The 20,370-nt window shown below is 33.0% G+C and overlaps 1 protein-coding gene across 5 annotated transcripts in view; it reads left to right on the top strand.

The window, feature by feature from the left end:
- Positions 1–20,370, top strand: part of LOC143082610 (tetratricopeptide repeat protein 41-like) — a 59,070-nt gene that overhangs the window by 8,434 nt on the left and 30,266 nt on the right. For 4 of the 5 annotated variants that reach the window (XM_076258375.1, XM_076258396.1, XM_076258404.1 and 1 more), the window contains exons 2-11: positions 272–1,179; positions 2,657–2,861; positions 4,019–4,239; positions 9,020–9,174; positions 9,916–10,360; positions 11,173–11,412; positions 12,300–12,353; positions 17,280–17,484; positions 17,845–18,010; positions 18,281–18,433. In XM_076258375.1, the coding sequence (XP_076114490.1) occupies positions 393–1,179; positions 2,657–2,861; positions 4,019–4,239; positions 9,020–9,174; positions 9,916–10,360; positions 11,173–11,412; positions 12,300–12,353; positions 17,280–17,484; positions 17,845–18,010; positions 18,281–18,433 (2,631 nt within the window). In that variant the 5' untranslated portion in view covers positions 272–392. The remainder of the gene's footprint in view (positions 1–271; positions 1,180–2,656; positions 2,862–4,018; positions 4,240–9,019; positions 9,175–9,915; positions 10,361–11,172; positions 11,413–12,299; positions 12,354–17,279; positions 17,485–17,844; positions 18,011–18,280; positions 18,434–20,370) is intronic. The other variant, XM_076258413.1, reaches the window with a different exon arrangement.

Here is a 20,370-nt window from a genome sequence, read left to right as displayed (position 1 = left end):
ACTACATGTAGTCATATTGAAACAGAGAAAATGCTGATATATGGATTAAAATCATGAAATTAAGGAGTGCAATCACAAAAAATGAATCATTTCCTGGTTTACTCTTCATCATTTGAAGGAGACTTCAACTGACAGCTGTTCTTTAAAACTGGAGCTAAATTGTTTTGATTTTTAATGTTTTTCTAAAAAGAGGTAACGTTTAGATATATTGATATATATATTGACTAATGTCAATGCTAATTATATGATATGTTTTAATTTTTTTTTTCAGATGAAATTAAAATGATTTAACGTAAAGTCAAGAAACAGAGAGGGATGGTAAAAGTAAAAAAGTAAAATGAAAGATGTCAAATTACCCATAATGCAGTAGGTAAAGTTTCTGTAAAACCAATATGGTGATGGAGGGCTACATCTTTGATGAAGATGAGGACGAGGAACCAGAACAAAACCAGAAATTTCATATTAGGAAACCAGTCAAACCTTATATTTGCTCAACACCTGGAGATTTTAGTGAAGAAAGAGATTTTTTACTGGAAAATGTTTTTCCAAAACTACGTGAGATTTGTAAATTACGAGGAGGATATTTCTCACCTGTTGATATTCGATGGGAAAACGATGATGAACAAGTCGTGAATGGTCATTTGTTAAAGTTACTACTAGATTATATTTGTAATTGTTGTCCTTATTTTATATGCCTTCTTGGCGAGACTTATGGACCCTACAGATCTCTAGATGCTCCAAAACTGCCGAAACGATTTAAAATCAATGAAGATGCCGATTGGTTGGATAAAAACTACCTTATCGCTGCATCAGCAGGTTATGATTGGGTTTTACAAGAAGGTCATCAGAATACCAGTTTGACCGAATTGGAAATAATTCAGGCTGCTTTCCTTAACAATACAAAACACTGCCATTTTTATTATCGTCAACCTGAACATTTGAATCATAAGTACGGACATTTACCATCAGAAGAGAAAGAAAAGCTAAGTCAAATTCATTTACCAGATAGCGAATATGCTGATCTAAACATTAGGGATTTAAAACAGAGAATTGTTAACAAGGGTATTCCTGTTCGATTCTTTAAAACTTTGGAGGAGCTTGGAAATTATGTGATGAAAGACTGGAGTGGAATTATAGAAAATGTGTTCCCCTTTTTGGAGTATCCAATAGAGATTTTAGGTAAGAAACTCATTGGAAAGTTCACAAAAATTGTTCAACTGCTTTATTTGTAAAATATCAGTATAAGATATGCATGTATACTCTCTTTGTACATTTGTATTTTAGTATACCGGTACTTTATACATGTAATCATGATAGTTCAAGAACTAATCAATTTATGAAAGTTACTACAAAAATTTATTTAGTGAGACATTCTAGTAATTGAATTTTTTTTTTAATCTGATGGGCACCAATTTCGTCACAGTATATAAAGTGCAATCTGTTTAAAAAAAATCTCTCTTTCACTAAAATATACATGTTACTATGTATATATGATGTACATGTATATAAAAATAAAGAGATGTGGTATGATTGCCAATGCGACAACTTATAATTATTCTTCCAAATTTTAAATGAAGTGGATGTAAATAATTATAAGCAACCTTAGCTTACGTCTTTCAACAATGAGAAAACATATCGTATATAGATGGCCATAAAAGGCCCAAATATTGTTACTGATTTTTTCATTTCAATTTATAATTTATTTACAATGATTTAGAGGTACAAAAAACGTACAATGTAAACATGGTGCATGTACTTTATAATGAAACCATTTAACTTGTTTAATTTTTTTGATTTAATTATCTCTAAACAGAAAAGTACATCTTACTTTTTATTATTTAAAACATTTTAAAAGTTCCTTTAGTGTATTAAATGCAAAAATCAATATTATATCATTCATGTCATTTTACAAAATGTAATTAGAAACTTTTATTTCATGTTATCTTAAATATTAAGCCTGTCATACATGGTTGTATTTAAAAAAAAATATCCAAATTTTATACATGTATATAATAATATGCATGTTATGAAAAAACTGGGATGAATTATAAATATACTATAATTATATAATTATATCATATATAACTGTTATGATAAACACTATACTTCTCTGTACTTGTCCTTCGTGAGTTTTATTACAATTGTGTAATATCTCAAAACCTGTATTTCATGTATTTAGGTATGATAATTGGTCTGGAATTCATCATACAAAAAAAATGTATATGAGCCTTAACATATATATTATGTATTTTTAAATTAATTTAAAAATCTGGTACACAATCACATCCTGTTTGTCAATATCATGAATATTTTGATTTTTTATTTGCATTGATCAGTATCACATTTTTTATCAAGTTTATTTGGGGCAGTACATACATACATGTATTTTAAAATTTCTAAATAAAAGTTGGAATAGCTCTACTGGACACTTTTGACTACAATTAAAAATCTGATAAATTGAATGAATATGATACATGTATATTAATGATTGAACAATTGTTTCTCAGTGTTCACCATAACACTACGAGTGGTGAATTGGTGTACATGGGATCTGCTGTTTGATCATGCTGATATTTTTTATTCATATGTGGTATCATTTTCATGTTTTATATAAGGGCAAACAAAAATGTAAAATTTTACATTTTGTATATTACAGATCAAGAAGAATACAGAGATTGGGCAGCAAATGAAACATTTGCTGAAGTTCGACGTCAAGTGTTCATTACCTCCCCTGCTACCAAGACTGCCATGGAAAAAATGACTGAATTTGCTCTTACTGCCCTTGATGAACCATCATTTGAACCTGAAGCGGAGTTGTCAAAACTTAGAACTCATACACTCACAAAAATGTTGAAGAAAAAGTATGACTATTTCTGCACATCACTAGTCTTTATTTGTAATAAGGGGATATTTTTTTTTCAAAATCTTCAGTCTGGAGAATAAAAGGTAGCTTTTATTGTTGCCTTTCATTTTGTTAAAATACATTCCCTAAGGACTTGACTACAGGTCAGATATGTACATGTAGCCTGTAAATCGTCTATACACATTTAAAAAAAATGGATGTTGGATAGTAAGGGGCATGTTTTTTTTTAAATGCACCTTGACAATTAATGGACTATATGTCTGAGGTCTAATGGTACATTCTATAGAGTTGTCAATTGTTTGTGTTGATATCTTTAATTTCAAATTTTGAATAAGATTATTCTTTTTTTAATGCAAAAAATCAATACCACAATGCATGAGGAAAAGTTATTATATGAATAATCAAATATGTCATTGTATGGGATCATGAAGTTCAGCATGCTCATGTAAGTTCAATTTCTGTGTACCATTTAGATTAAAAGGTTTAAATGGAATTTGAAAAGAAAATTAATAAGTCTTATACATTTATTAAATTTCATATATGCAATACGAACATTGCACTTAATTCAAACTACATTTTGTAAAGGGAGTTCATAAATATTTTCATATATCACTACCCCCTCAATGGTCTTGGAGGTTGTTGGTTTCCTCTCGGCTGGGTAAAACCAAAGACTTCAAAATTGGCACAATTTCCTGTCATATTCATTTTGAAGCAACTTTTCCAACTCAACAATATGTAATATTTGCTACTGGATGTTAATCACAATCCATCTGTCCATCAATCATAGATTACTCATATATATATATAACTTATACATGGAGTTAACATGTAACTGACTCCAAATATAAAAAAAGGAGATGTTGTATGATTGCCAATAAGGCAACTCTCCACAAGAGACCAACATTACACAGAAATTAACAGCTATAGGTCATTGTACGGCCTTCAACAATGAGCAAAGCCCATACTGCATATTCAGATATAAAAGGCCTGAAATGACATGTAAAACAATTCAAACAAGAAAACTAACGGCATAAAACTTGTTCATTCTACATTTTATTGATGTTATCATTAAGGGAGAAAATACATTGTAAAATAAAAATGTCAGATGGTGTACATGTATATTAATAATATTTAAGCTTTTGCTTGTATTTTCAGAAAATCTGTGGAAATAAAATACAAGTCAATATTGTCTGTTTATGGAGACAGAGGTTGTGGGAAAAGCACTCTTATCGCCAACTGGATTAAAAAGTTCAAATCTGAAAACCCAGAGATAAAAGTCATTCATCAATATACTGGGTCATGTTCCAAAAATACAGACATTGCATACTTTTTAAGACAGTGCATTCAGGAATTACGCTATGAATTTCTAAGACAAGGTATTTATGGTTCAGATATTTAATAGCATTTTATAACTTATTTGTCCCTTGTATGGCGTTTGAGTGAACATAGAAATACAGAGCAGCCTGTGCATCTATCTATCCATACTTGTTAGCAATCTCAAGTGTATAATGCTTGTCAAATTTTTATAAAACTTATATCATAAACAAACAAAGCCACACAATACCATAACTAAAAGAAAACAACACCAGACAATGCCATAACCAAAAGAAAACAACACCAGACAATACCATAACCAAAAGAAAACAACACCAGACAATGCCATAACCAAAAGAAAACAACACCAGACAATGCCATAACCAAAAGAAAACAACACCAGACAATGCCATAACCAAAAGAAAACAACACCAGACATAACCATGACTAATAGACAACTACACCAGGCAATAACAAGACCCAAAAGAAAACAACACCGGACAATGCCATAACCAAAAGAAAACAACACCAGATATAACCATGACTAACAGACAACAACACCAGGCAATACCAAGACCAAACGAAAAACAACACCAGACAATGCCAAAACCAAAAGAAAACAACACCAGACAATGCCAAAACCAAAAGAAAACAACACCAGACAATGCCAAAACCAAAAGAAAACAACACCAGATATAACCATGAATAATATACAACAACACCAGGCAATAACAAGACCAAAAGAAAACAACACCGGACAATGCCATAACCAAACGAAAACAACATCAGATATAACCATGACTAACAGACAACAACACCAGGCAATACCAAGACCAAAAGAAAATAACACCAGACAATGCCATAACCAAAAGAAAACAACACCAGACAATGCCATAACCAAAAGAAAACAACACCAGACAATGCCATAACCAAAAGAAAACAACACCAGACAATACCAAGACCAAAAGAAAACAACACCAGATATAGCCATGACTAATAGACGACAACACCAGGCAATAACAAGACCAAAAGAAAACAACACCAGACAATGCCATAACCAAAAGAAAACAACACCAGACAATGCCATAACCAAAAGAAAACAACACTAGACAATGCCATAACCAAAAGAAAACAACACCAGACAATACCAAGACCAAAAGAAAACAACACCAGATATAACCATGACTAATAGACGACAACACCAGGCAATAACAAGACCAAAAGAAAACAACACCAGACAATGCCATAACCAAAAGAAAACAACACCAGACAATGCCATAACCAAAAGAAAACAACAACAGACAATACCAAGACCAAAAGAAAACAACACCAGATATAACCATGACTAATAGACAACAACACCAGGCAATAACAAGACCAAAAGAAAACAACACCAGACAATGCCATAACCAAAAGAAAACAACACCAGACAATGCCATAACCAAAAGAAAACAACACCAGACAATACCAAGACCAAAAGAAAACAACACCAGATATAACCATGACTAATAGACAACAACACCAGGCAATAACAAGACCAAAAGAAAACAACACCAGACAATGCCATAACCAAAAGAAAACAACACCAGACAATGCCATAACCAAAAGAAAACAACACCAGACAATACCAAGACCAAAAGAAAACAACACCAGATATAACCATGACTAATAGACAACAACACCAGGCAATAACAAGACCAAAAGAAAACAACACCAGACAATGCCATAACCAAAAGAAAACAACACCAGACAATGCCATAACCAAAAGAAAACAACACCAGACAATACCAAGACCAAAAGAAAACAACACCAGATATAACCATGACTAATACACAACAACACCAGGCAATAACAAGACCAAAAGAAAACAACACCAGACAATGCCATAACCAAAAGAAAACAACACCAGACAATGCCATAACCAAAAGAAAACAACACCAGACAATACCAAGACCAAAAGAAAACAACACCAGATATAACCATGACTAATAGACAACAACACCAGGCAATAACAAGACCAAAAGAAAACAACACTGGACAATGCCATAACCAAAAGAAAACACCAGATATAACCATGACTAACAGACAACAACACCACACAATGCCAAAACCAAAAGAAAACAACACCAGACAATGCCATAACCAAAAGAAAACAACACCAGACAATGCTATAACCAAAAGAAAATAACACCAGATATAACCATGACTAATAGACAACAACACCAGGCAATAACAAGACCAAAAGAAAACAACACTGGACAATGCCATAACCAAAAGAAAACAATATACAATTATGGCCTGTTGAAGAGGTGAATATCCAAAATTGTCAACACGAGAAGGTTATTTCATTGAGGGCGCAACCCGAAGTGAAATAACTTTTTAGGGTTGACAATTTTGGATATTCATCGATTTTAAGGGGCCACAATTGTTTTATTATACCGAACTAACAGTGGAAAGCCATTTCGAACACTTACTAGTCTATATTTTTAACATAACACACAGACTGATGTTTGAAAATACATTTGTGTTCGTTTTTCTCGAGTTTACAACAAAAGTAGTATCTTTTTGTAAAATGTTGATGGCCCTGAAAAGGACCGTTTATAAGAGATATCATTGGCTGCTGGGACTCTCAGCTCTATTTATGTCTAATGCCATATTTCCTTGTCTCTCGATGGGCTTCTAGTGTAACGTGAACGCTGCCTTTTTGTTTATTTACGTCTGTGACGTCATTTTCATGGGAGGTAAATCAAGTACAAATAAAGGCAAACTCAAAAGGTTATTCACCGGTGAATAATAGGGTTATTCACCGCTGGTGTAAATTTTTAGGGATATTCGTCCTTCCTTGCAATTGAATGAAAATTAACTGAATTATTCCATGTCACGTGATAACGTTTCACCCAATAGAATTGTTTGAAATATATGTAAGGTATAATAACACCAGATATAACCATGACTAACAGACAACAACACCAGGCAATACCAAGACCAAAAGAAAACAACACCAGACAATGCCATAACCAAAAGAAAACAACACCAGACAATGCCATAACCAAAAGAAAACAACACCAGACAATGCCATAACCAAAAGAAAACAACACCAGATATTACCATGACTAATAGACAACAACACCAGGCAATAACAAGACCAAAAGAAAACAACACCAGACAATGCCATAACCAAAAGAAAACACCAGATATAACCATGACTAACAGACAACAACACCAGACAATACCAAGACCAAAAGAAAACAACACCAGATATAACCATGACTAACAGACGACAACACCAGGCAAAACAAGGACCAAAAGAAAACAATACCAGACAATAAACAACACCTGATTACACCATAATCAACAGACAACACAAAACTTATTTAAGAATTGAATGCTTCTTTTTGTAACTTCATTGGGGTGTAAAATGGTTGACCGAAGTACATTTTGTATGAAGCGCAGAAGTACTTCATACTAAAAATGTGTGCACGGTCAACGCTTTTACAACCCTATGAAGTTACAAAAAGAAGCATTAAATACTTACAATTACATTTTTTTAGCAATGATCATGAAAACACGAATTTTATTATTGTTTTATTTAATTCACCTGTGCACTTTATTGTGGGACCACATGTTATCACGAATGAAAAGTTTTATTGAGCAATGCAATTGCTTATGGACAAACACGTGATGTGCAGTTAGCCAATCAGAATAAAGTATCATAATGGAACATACATCTAATGTAATTAATGTCTGTTGAAAAAAATGTAAATGAAAAAAAATAGGAAAAGACAAAACAAGGCCTATAAAACCCTACACTTAGTAAACTGAATATAAATGTTCCAATAAAACTTTCTGAGCCAATACTTATTGTATAGAAAATCATTCTACTAAGTCAACTCCTTTCCTCTAAAACTTTTAAAATTATATTCCATTATGTTTTACTTTATCATGTTTATAGTTTATGAATTTAACCAAATTAACCAGCATATTAATCACAATCCTGAAGAATTATATTTTAAAGTCAACAAATAGATTAATTTAAAGTTCACCTGAATATATTTAACTGTAGATTAATCTTCATAAATCTGAAATAGGAAAAGTTTTAATAAAGTGTGTTAGTCCAAAATCTTGGGATAATGCCAAGACAAAGGAATGAAGATTATAAAAGTAACATAATAAAAGTTCCCACCTGTAATCAATTTCATCTTATAATCTCCAATTTGTAAATTATTTTTCTTCTATAAATTTAAAGTATATTTTTTATGAAAATTAAGTGATTTGGTTTAATTGCCAATAAAGCAACTATCCATCAAAGTTCAAATGATAACTGACTTTTTGTCATTGTTGAAGGGCTTATGCTTGCAGATAATTGCTTACATCACACAGACGAGAAACTATGAAACAGTTCTATTGAGAAAAACAAACACCCTTAATTTATAACAAAGCATTTGCAATTTTTCCATTTAAGTTAGAGAAAGTTGAAAGGCATATTTATGAAACTTATATGAAAAGTATATCTGAATTAATTGGAATAAAATGTTATTCTTAATTTTGAAATCTAAATTTGCCATATAAGAGGCTAATTATTGGAATCACATTTTGAAAAATGAAACATGACTTCATTAAAACAGTACAAGAGCATCTTGTTAAATTTATTGTAAATAAGTTTTATCATTGACCAAAATTAGCTTAATACTCGCATGATTGTTAAACTGACATCATGAAGATTAATAAAAATAACCCAATTTTCATGTATATATTCTGCCCACACGCAATCAGGTAAACAGTGACCAATTGTGTCTGTTGTCAACAAAGCTAATAAATTTGATTTTTTTACTTTTTTTTCAGACAGGGAATCAACAGTGGTAACAGATAATGGTGGACCTTGGACCTTCCAGGAAGTCTGTGAAGCATTTAATGCTGTGGCATCGTTAGGTCCATCTGTCATAGTTATTGATGGTTTGGATGAAATTGGTGCAACACTTGGGAAGACTATCAGACAGGTAATTTATACTCTAGTAGTGTGGGATATATTGCAATCACCTCCATCCATCAGTTTGTTCATTCAACCAATATTTTGGTCAGTTTTCTCTCAGAAACTACAAAATTTACCTAACTCAATAACTTTATATATATTTTGGTCTGCTGCTTGACAGCAATGAAATGTACTGGATGATCACAATTTTAATCTGTCAGATATATACATTCTTCCTGTTTGCTAATACTTTAATTTTCAATATGTTGAATGAATTTTAAAAAATTCATCAAATATTTTACATTTTGTAGAAATTAACTTAATTTTTGGTCAGCAGCTGTACATGGTTTACCGTAGTTGAATTGTGTGCCTGAATCTATAAGACACCAGTACTTCTTGTGGGGGTCTCATTGGGGGGTTCCGATCCCGGATCCCACTTATTGTTTTGTCAGATTCCCGTATTCTGCTTACACTATTTACGTAAGCAATTCTCATTTTTTTGTCATTTCCCGGGTCCCGCTAGACCTCATTTCCCATTTTCACGACACAATAATTTGACTTTCACGTGTCACGCTTACAAAAAAATTGGCATCCTGCGTCACGCTTAGACCCCAATGAGACCCATTCTTGTTTTTTTCTATACATTTGTACTTTGAAATAATAGTTGGCAGTGGGTTATTTCAGATCTTATCACCAAAATCAATAATTATTCTTTAAGAACTGAATCCCTGTGTGTTTATTGTATATTACTGAAGAATATTCTTTGCAGGTTAAAGAACTACAGTGGCTGCCATTTCCATTCCCGCCTCAGTGTAAGATCATCTGTACAATGAGTAGGTCAGATTTGGTGTATCATGGACTTTCACGGAGACAAGACTGTACATTGTTATCAATGCCTGTATTTAATACCATTCAATTACAAATGCAATTTCTTGAAGAACACATGCAACAACATTTTCACTTGTTAAATAAAAACCACTATCAACAAATTAACGACGTCAAACTCACAAAAAATCCGCTATTTCTGAATATATTAGGAAATGAAATAGAATCTTACAGTGTTCATTCAAATTTAGCCGAATATCTTGACGAGACTTATGACAAAATTTCATCATTAAGGGACTTATGTGTTCGATGTTTTCAACGATGGACAAAAGAATACAGTTGGAATAAAGAAAGTTTGTACGGAGATGCAGAAGATGAAGCTGAATTAGGTAGGGTATAGTTTCTATGGTTACTGTAGTGGAGTATTACTTTATAAAAATAAGGGGACCTCATATGATTGCCAATTAGACAACTATCCACCAAAGTTTAATGAAGTAGACAAGCCCATCATAGTTGTAAATGTAAAGATATGTGGGACATATGTTTACGAGACAGCAACCAAAAAATAACCAAAATACATCTAGAGGAAAATATATGCAGTCTCAAACAACAGACATGTGTACATACAATACACCGAGCATCATATTTTCTTTAGCAAATAGAAAAAAGAAAAATAACAAAAATACCGAACTCTGAGGAAAGTACCTAATCAAATTGCAAAATCAAAAGCTCAAACACATCAAACAAATGGATAACAACTGACATATTTATGACTTGGTAAGGCATTTTCTTATGTAGAAAATGGTGGAATAAACCTCGTTTTAAAGCTAGCTAAACCGCTGACTTGTAGACATTAACTAATGAATTAATCCAAATGTCAAATAAGATGTTAAATTTACAACAATTGTCCAAATATCAAAAAGTACATACATAATTTATTAACCACTGTTTAGTTTTTGTATTTATATGTAGTTATCCTTTAATTTAAACAACTTGAGCATGATTTAACACAAAAACATGCATAACATAGTTAACTATTAACTTATAAAATAACATTTTTAAAACATGAAGCTGAGATTTATGTGTCATTAACATTGTAAATGTAACAGCATTAGAATAGAAATAAATTTGAGTTATCTCCCTTTGAATGATATACACCCATATCAATAATCATGATTTTCTTTTCTTTTCTTCTTTAAAGAATTAGAGGGTTGGATACCTGATACTCTAAGATTGTTCGCTGTATGTCGAGGTGGATTAACAGTAGAGGAAGTGCTAACAATATTACAGACTCTTGGTTATTGTAATACGAGAGAGGTGAAAAGTTATGATTGGTTGCAGTTCAGAAATTGTATTGGCAACTTCCTTCTTGAGAAAGCAAATGGTCTCTTAGACTTTTCGCATCAGCATTTAAAAGAAATAGTGGAATATGTTTTATTACGTAAGTATTGTAGAACAAAAAGCTCTTTGGTTATAGTGAAAAGATATCAAATTGTGTACAAACATTTTGCCTCTTCATGTTCAATAGTTAGTTCTGATCTATATTTTGATGGGTTTTGCAACTCCCAACTATCATGACTATTTTTCTTTATTTTAAAAATGTCATTTGCCAAAATATCATCAGGCTTGACATTTAATACATCATGATATAATTGCTGTTTCACAGTTTCACAAAATAGCATCTGCATGCTGCATGCTAATATTGCTACCATCAGTTGTGGATTGTGTATTGAGCTTAATTAAAGTTTGATATATTGTTTTCTCTTTTTTTCATGTTTCAGGTTGTGTTCTTTCTTTTTCCTTTTAAAATCTGAAAAAAAAATATTTGAAGGCAAAAATTGAATACTTTTTTTATATATATAAAACATCAATTTTGTTTCTTAAATTTTTTTTTGGGTATAAGATGTTAATTTTGTTCTTTATAGTGATTTAATATGAAATAGCATTTAGAAATTCTGAGATGAAGAAACACACATTGACCTTCTATTATAAATGTTTATTCAAAGATTGAAATTTGTTCGTATTAGAAAATCATTCTTTAAGTTGTATATTATCCAAGAATTCTTCTGTATGAAACGATGTTGAACTGTTTTGATGCAGGTATTAAATTTTTTTCAGGCTAGACTTAAAAATGTGTTTGTTTGCTGTTTTCTGATATTGACTTAACTAAGTGACAAATAGGCCGGTGTACCTTGTCATATGCACAAGATGACATATTAGATACACAAGTCGAGAATCCAATATGCTCACACATTGCTTTGTTTCTTAGATTTTATCCTTCCTGTTAGTCTCTAGTCCAATATTATGTATATATGCATGCTATTTTAGGAGGTGCTAAAAAGAAAGACAGTAGAAAGAACCAAATGAAGCAGTTTAGTCTCCGTAGGTTTGAGAAATCCCTGCCTTACATCATAACAGTGTTATTAGACCTGGACTAACCATTAACATTAGTGCCTTAATTCAAATCAATGTAGATAATCCTAGTGTCAAACTCAATAAAATAAATGTTAGCTACCCGGTATATAGCTATATATTTTGGAAAAAAACTCAAACAATGTAATATATATTGCTCGTTGCTAGAAAAGCATCTTTCAAAAACATTTCATTAATAGTAGCAAAATTAATTTGGAACCAGTGACATATTTTAGTGTGTATTATTGCAATTGATAGTTTAGTATATATTACATCATTGGAAAAAAACAAAAAAAATATTGAAATTTCTTTTCGATGAAAAAAAATGACTCGTTGATATTGTTTGAGGCACTCAAATATAATTCTAATAATTAATTGTTCATTGTATTATGCTTTTTGGCCCTTCATAAATAAAATTCCAAATTGTCAATTTTATTTGCAGGTTTGCTTTATATAAAAACTTTATATGTAACACCTTAACAATTTTGCTTATCATCTACATGTATGCTATCTTGATATACCGTTTTAAGCTACATTGAAAAATATATGTAACCTTGGAAAAATCCCCCCTCCCCATTTGGTTTTATGGTTGATGTTGTTCTATATGTATGTTTCCATCTTAAAAATTGTCAAAATCTGTCACTTTTGTTTGTGATATATGTAAAATGTAAATTTTTACAGATTATATTTGCCTATAAAATTTGATTCATAATTGCTCAGTGATCATGACTTTTTTTTACTTAGTCATAAAGTAAACAATTCGTTTTGTTTTTTTGTCTTGGATGTGACTGTTGTCAAGGTATTGGTGCCATCCTTAACAATGGTAGCAGGATCAGTACTGTGACATGTATTTTTTTACTAGGTCCTTTTAAAAAGTTATTTCGAAACACCATTTATGTTTTGGTACCATTTAACCTTCCTTTTTATTGTGTTAAACTTTGAAATTGTTCAGAAATAGAAGTTCAAAATTGCAAGAATAGCTTTTCATATACACAGTACAATGCTTAATATTTCTTAGATGTTAAAATATATTTTAGTTTTTAAAAATGCTTAAAATCTTAAATTTAACACCATTTGCCTTCTCGTTATTTGTTTCTATAAGCTCTAATTCTTAAAAGTTCAAAATAAACAAAATGTAGGTTAAATAATCACATATTATTAGAAGTATCACTAAAAACATAAACACTGTATGAAGTAGGTCACTATGACACCATTTCAAACATAAATTTAAAGCTACAGTTGTAAGTCTGTCAAAGTAGAGTCAACACTGATAACAATTCTTGTCAATAAATATTGACATTTGATTAAAATAAAGATTGATGGTGTAAATTTAGAAATTATTTGAATATTTACTATGATGAAATATTTATGTTATGTTATACAACAGAAAACTGGATGCATTTTGAATATGTGAAAAGTATGACAGTGTCATTCAGTCATTTTTTTGTATTCAGGAAAAAATATTACAACAGTTTCTCAATAAACTGTGTTATATTTTTTTTTATTAAAACCCTCCGAACGTGGGATAACTTAGTTTGATTCAAAAGTTAACAAACATTTTGTGATAACTTTTATGTTTTGTCATATTTTCTAAGCAGAACAGCAACTTATTTTTAGCTCAGCTGGCCCGTCGTCGTCGTCGTTAACAATTTACATTTTGAACTTCTTCTAGAGAACCACTGAATGGAATGGAACCAAACATGGCATGAATGTTCCTTATGAGGTGCTGACCAAGTGTTGTTACTTTGTAGCCGATCCATCATCCAAGATGGCCGCCAGCGGGGGACTTAGTTTAACATAGGACGCTATGGGAAATGCATACAAATGACTTCTTTTAGAGAACCATTGAATGGAATGAAACCAAACATGGCATGAATGTTCCTTATGAGGTGCTGACCAAGTGTTGTTACTTTGTTGCTGATCCGTCATCCAAGATGGCCGCCAGCCGGGGACTTAGTTTAACATAGGACCCTATGGGAAATGCATACAAATGACTTCTTTTAGAGAACCACTGAATGGAATAAAACCAAACATAGCATGAATTATCCTTATGGGGTGCTGACCAAGTGTTGTTACTTTGTAGCCGATCCATCATCCAAGATGGCCCCAGCAGGGGACTTAGTTTAACATAGGACCCTATGGGAAATGCATACAAATGACTTCTTCTAGAGAACCACTAAATGGAATGAAACCAAACATAGCATGAATGTTCCTTATGGAGTGCTGACCAAGTGTTGTTACTTTGTAGCCGATCCATTATCCAAGATGGCCACCAGCGGGGACTTAGTTTAACATAGTACCCTATTGGAAATGCATACAAATGACTTCTTCTAGTGAACCACTGAATGGAATGAAACCAAACATGGCATGAATGTTCCTTATGTGGTGCTGACCAAGTGTTGTTACTTTGTAGCTGATCCATCATCAAAGATGGCAGCCAGCAGGGGACTTAGTTTAACATAGGACGCTATGGGAAATGCATACAAATGACTTCTTTTAGAGAACCATTGAATGGAATGAAACCAAACATGGCATGAATGTTCCTTATGAGGTGCTGACCAAGTGTTGTTACTTTGTTGCTGATCCGTCATCCAAGATGGCCGCCAGCCGGGGACTTAGTTTAACATAGGACCCTATGGGAAATGCATACAAATGACTTCTTTTAGAGAACCACTGAATGGAATAAAACCAAACATAGCATGAATTATCCTTATGGGGTGCTGACCAAGTGTTGTTACTTTGTAGCCGATCCATCATCCAAGATGGCCCCAGCAGGGGACTTAGTTTAACATAGGACCCTATGGGAAATGCATACAAATGACTTCTTCTAGAGAACCACTAAATGGAATGAAACCAAACATAGCATGAATGTTCCTTATGGAGTGCTGACCAAGTGTTGTTACTTTGTAGCCGATCCATTATCCAAGATGGCCACCAGCGGGGACTTAGTTTAACATAGGACCCTATTGGAAATGCATACAAATGACTTCTTCTAGTGAACCACTGAATGGAATGAAACCAAACATGGCATGAATGTTCCTTATGTGGTGCTGACCAAGTGTTGTTACTTTGTAGCTGATCCATCATCAAAGATGGCAGCCAGCAGGGGACTTAGTTTAACATAGGACCCTATGGGAAATGCATACAAATGACTTCTTTTAGAGAACCACTGAATGGAATAAAACCAAACATAGCATGAATGCTCCTTATGGGGTGCTGACCAAGTGTTGTTACTTTGTAGCCGATCCATCATTCAAGGTGGCCGCCAGCGGGGGACTTAGTTTAACATAGGACCCTATGGGAAATTCATACAAATGACTTCTTTTAGAGAACCACTGAATGGAATGAAACCAAACATGGCATGAATGTTCCTTATGAGGTGCTGACCAAGTGTTGTTACTTTGTTGCTGATCCATCTTCCAAGATGGCCGCCAGCTGGGGACTTAGTTTAACATAGGACCCTTTGGGAAATGCATACAAATGAATTCTTTTAGAGAACCACTGAATGGAATAAAACCAAACATAGCATGAATGTTCCTTATGGGATGCTGACCAAGTGTTGTTACTTTGTAGCCGATCCATCATCCAAGATGGCCGCCAGCGGGGGACTTAGTTTAACATAGGACCCTATGGGAAATGCATACAAATGACTTCTTCTAGAGAACCACTAAATGGAATGAAACCAAACATAGCATGAATGTTCCTTATGGAGTGCTGACCAAGTGTTGGTACTTTGTAGCCGATCCATTATCCAAGAAGGCCGCCAGCGGGGGACTTAGTTTAACATAGTACCCTATTGGAAATGCATACAAATCACTTCTTCTAGTGAACCACGGAATGGAATGAAACCAAACATGGCATGAATGTTCCTTATGTGGTGCTGACCAAGTGTTCTTACTTTGTAGCTGATCCATCATCCAAGATGGCCGCCAGCTTGGGACTTAGTTTAACATAGGACCCTATGGGAAATGCATACAAATGACTTCTTTTAGAGAACCACTGAATGGAATGAAATCAAACATGGCATGAATGTTCCTAATGTGGTGCTGACTAAGTGTTGTTACTTTGTAGCCGATCCATTATCCAAGATTGTCGCCAGTGGGGGACTTAGTTTAACATAGGACCCTATGGGAAATGCATACAAATGACTTCTTTTAGAGAACCACTGAATGGAATAAAACCAAACATTGCATGAATGTTCCTTATGAGGTGCTGACCAAGTGTTGTTACTTTGTAGCTGATCCGTCATCCAAGATGGCCACCAGTGGGGGACTTTTGAATGAAATTAAACATGTTCCTTTCCTTATAAATGAGGTTGTGTTGTCACTTTTAGCCAAATTTTATATTTTTTTATATGATTTCAAAAACCCAAGTAGAATCAGGTGAGCGATACAGGCTCTTGAGAGCCTCTAGTTCTGTGTATCTGAAACTATTTTAAAGATACTTTTACCAAAAATTTACAAACACAACTTTTCTATGCAGATGTGGTTTTAATAAATTCACATTAAACTACCAGTAGACATACAATAATCTACATACATGTACATGTATTTTCCTTGTCAAGTTCTATTTTTTGGTCTAAATCTTAAAAAAACAACCCATGAGAATTTTTTATTTTTTCCAGTCTGTGCAGACCTTTTTTGTACCTATTTAGGAGCATCCAAATTATATTTACAAGATTAAAATATGTCAATTAAATTGTATAAATATTTAGATTCAGTTCTTATAAAATAATCAAAACTTTGAAAAAAATGCCCAGTGGATACGCTATGGTTTGATATTTGTAATAAAAGGGTCTGTTAAAATCCTGTTTGTACCAGGTTAACTTTGCTTTAAAAATCATTAAATGATCAAAGACCCTACCCTAGATTGACATGTATATTTAATATATTCCAGATTCATTAAAAGCGGGTGGTGGATCTGCTGCCACGTCAAATGAACCAGAAAACGAATGGAAAGAACAGAAGAAAAAGTTCCACAGTCATGTAGCAAAGTTTTTTCTCAAGCAGCCATTTTGTCAGAGAACCATTGAAGAGTTACCATGGCAACTGTTGAGTGCTGGTGACATAAAAACTCTTGTTAAGGTGTTGACTGATCCTGTGTAAGTTGTTTGTTATTTTTCAAAGAATTTACACCCTTATGATATACTATTGAATACTTTACATCAATAGACAGTCCGTCTTGAAGTTTAATATACATGTAAAATCTCTAGACCTATTTTATGTCTATTTTGCTTAAATTGTGTTGTTTGTTTGCTGTCACAATGAAATACTAATCGTATTTTGTCATTTGGTACCTGGTGTTGCTGGTTGTTGTGATATAGATTCTTAATGTCGTAAACTGACACATCGTATTTTTTTCATTTGGATGATTTTCTATGGAATTTAAAGAATTGAATGACTGAACTTCTTATACAAGTAGTTTGTACTGATTTTATGTGTAATTATTATTTAAATTTTAGGATTTTGGAAGGTTTCCTAGATGAAACCAAGAAGAACCCATCGAACAGACAGGATCTAGCATTCTACTGGAATATCCTGAAAGATGAGGGCATTAGTGTAACAACAACATACCAACAGATGTTAATGAAACTTGGTATACTGGATCCTGTGGTTTATGATAGTGAGGTACAGAACATTTAAGCCTTTGATTAAAATTTATAAAACAATGAACTCATAGAAAACCGTGAAAAAAAAAAGTTTTGAAGCTAATATTTATGATTAACATTGAGGCGATGAATAATGGCATACATTTTTCACACTTTTTTTGTTCTCATTGTTACTCTTAACCTTGTATCAAAGTTTTTTGTCAGTCTGATTTCTACAGGTCAATATATGGTAGACTTTGGTAGTAAACTAGTAATCTGTTGTATCACATATACTTACCTTTTACTGTAGGATTTTGACCGAGAAGAAATGTCCACTAGTATGTCTACGGAAGAGAAATCAGACACACCTACCATACCTATAATAATAACAACACCAGCACCAGAAGGAGAATTATCTATCATTGAAGAAACAGGCAGTATACCAGACACGGAACTTCAAAAGGTTTGTTTGATTCTTTAATTAAGAAAAGGTCAAGCAAATTTATTGTTAATGTATCTTGGTTTTAGAGGCCATACATTGATTTCATTAATATTTATCTTTGGTCGGGTTGTTGTCTCTATGACACATTCCCCATTACCATTCTCAATTTTATTTTCACATTCATTGCTCACCAGCTACCAGTTTTTCCAATGCTTTCTTTGGGCAATCAGGATTCCTCCATCAATAAAAACTAGCCACCACTAACTAAGCACAATAGTGTTGAAAGTGCATTGAACACCAATCTATCAATCAACACTACTCTTTCTTCCCAATAGTTGCCAGTTTTCTTTTTGAAGTTAGGTGGTTCCTTATTTTAAGTCTGGCTTCCACAGCCTTTAAAATATGGCTGTCATAGATTAGCAAAAAGGGCTGAAATAAATCAATCAATCAAGAAAAATTATGAACTTTAATGGATCAGAACATGTTTGAACTTAAGCCAACATTTAAGGTTATAGATATGATACTCATAGGGTCATAAAGGCAGGCAGTGTGTTATATGCACATTAGAATGTTAACTTTAAGTTTTATTAATCAAAAACAAAACAAAACTTGATTTGAAAGGCTGAATGAAAATCAAGACAAGAAATATTTGTGAATAACATAGTGCTTTTAATGGCTTTTTGTCAGTTAATTGTTTATTTCAATATCCAACAATTTTTACTTCAAAAAGAATAGTCTTTTTTGAATTTTCTTCCTCAGTAGAGCCGCTTATAAACAAGTGTTCATTTTTTGAAAAACTCATGCTTCTTGGGAATAATATTCCAATATCTTTGGTATTGAAATAAGTTAACAGTTTTCCGGAACTATTAAGAACGTGTAGATAATGATTTTTAGAGTCTGCTACGATAAGATTATTTGGTGGTGTAATTACCATATCTGTTGGGTTAAACTCATCGTCAGATGTATTTATTCTGTCGTTTCCATCATATATATTAAGAACCTCCCCATTTCCGTCCAGTACTGTCAGTCTCTCACGATCCACCACACAGATGTTGCCCTGAGCAGATGTCGTTATATGGCAAGGACTTCTCTTGAAAAGAATTTCACTGTTTCGGCCATGTTCATAAAATGTGTCTTGTTTTCCTTTCTTATTGAGCACAATTACTACATTCCCACCCTTCTGACCTTTACCCCCAACTATTACTCTTTTATCATGGGTGATGTGGATGGCAGTTGTATATACATATGAGTCAGTCCTATATTTAGAATCGGTTAGTTTTCCATGAATTCGGTCCAACTGTTGTAATGTGGGTTCACCGGAACAAAGAAGGAGGTCATCTGATTTTGGAAGAGTGTCCATACTTAAGAAAAATATTTGAAAACGTGACGTAATTGTAAGATGGTTTCCTTCGGGTATTGCATGGTATAATAAAGTCTCATTTTCATCGTATATCCAAACACTTCCATCGCGGGAGCACAATAAGTAATTCACATCTGTTATTTCAGTTGCAAATAGATTCATTAGCTTGACTTCAATATCAGTGCGCAATTCTCCAAAGTTGAACTGGTTTATCTCAGGGGTCTCACCAGGAATGAAAACCTGCATTGGTTTAGAGTCCATGTTCAATTCTTGACTTGTGTCAGCTAACTCATCTGATTTTGATGTTCCAAAGACCCTTGCAAGGTCTTTAGACTCAATTATATCTTGAAGTTTGGTGTGTTCATTGTTGAACTTTGTTCTAGTTGACTGCACATGTTTCTGGTTGGCTGTGTATGTTTCATGCATTGTGTTCCACTTATTTTCCAAATCTGACTGAAGTTTTCTTGTGTATTCGTGTACAGCATCTATCAAAACCTTTTCCTTGATAATAATATCATCTTTTGCATTTTGATACTTTAATTCTGCTTTTTTATGCCATTTATAAATTTCAGTAGAATTTCTATCTAGTTCTGCAGTT

The sequence above is a fragment of the Mytilus galloprovincialis genome, chromosome 1 (genome assembly GCF_965363235.1).
Source record: "Mytilus galloprovincialis chromosome 1, xbMytGall1.hap1.1, whole genome shotgun sequence".
Lineage (NCBI taxonomy): Eukaryota > Metazoa > Mollusca > Bivalvia > Mytilida > Mytilidae > Mytilus > Mytilus galloprovincialis.
This window is presented reverse-complemented; position numbering and strand designations above follow the sequence as displayed.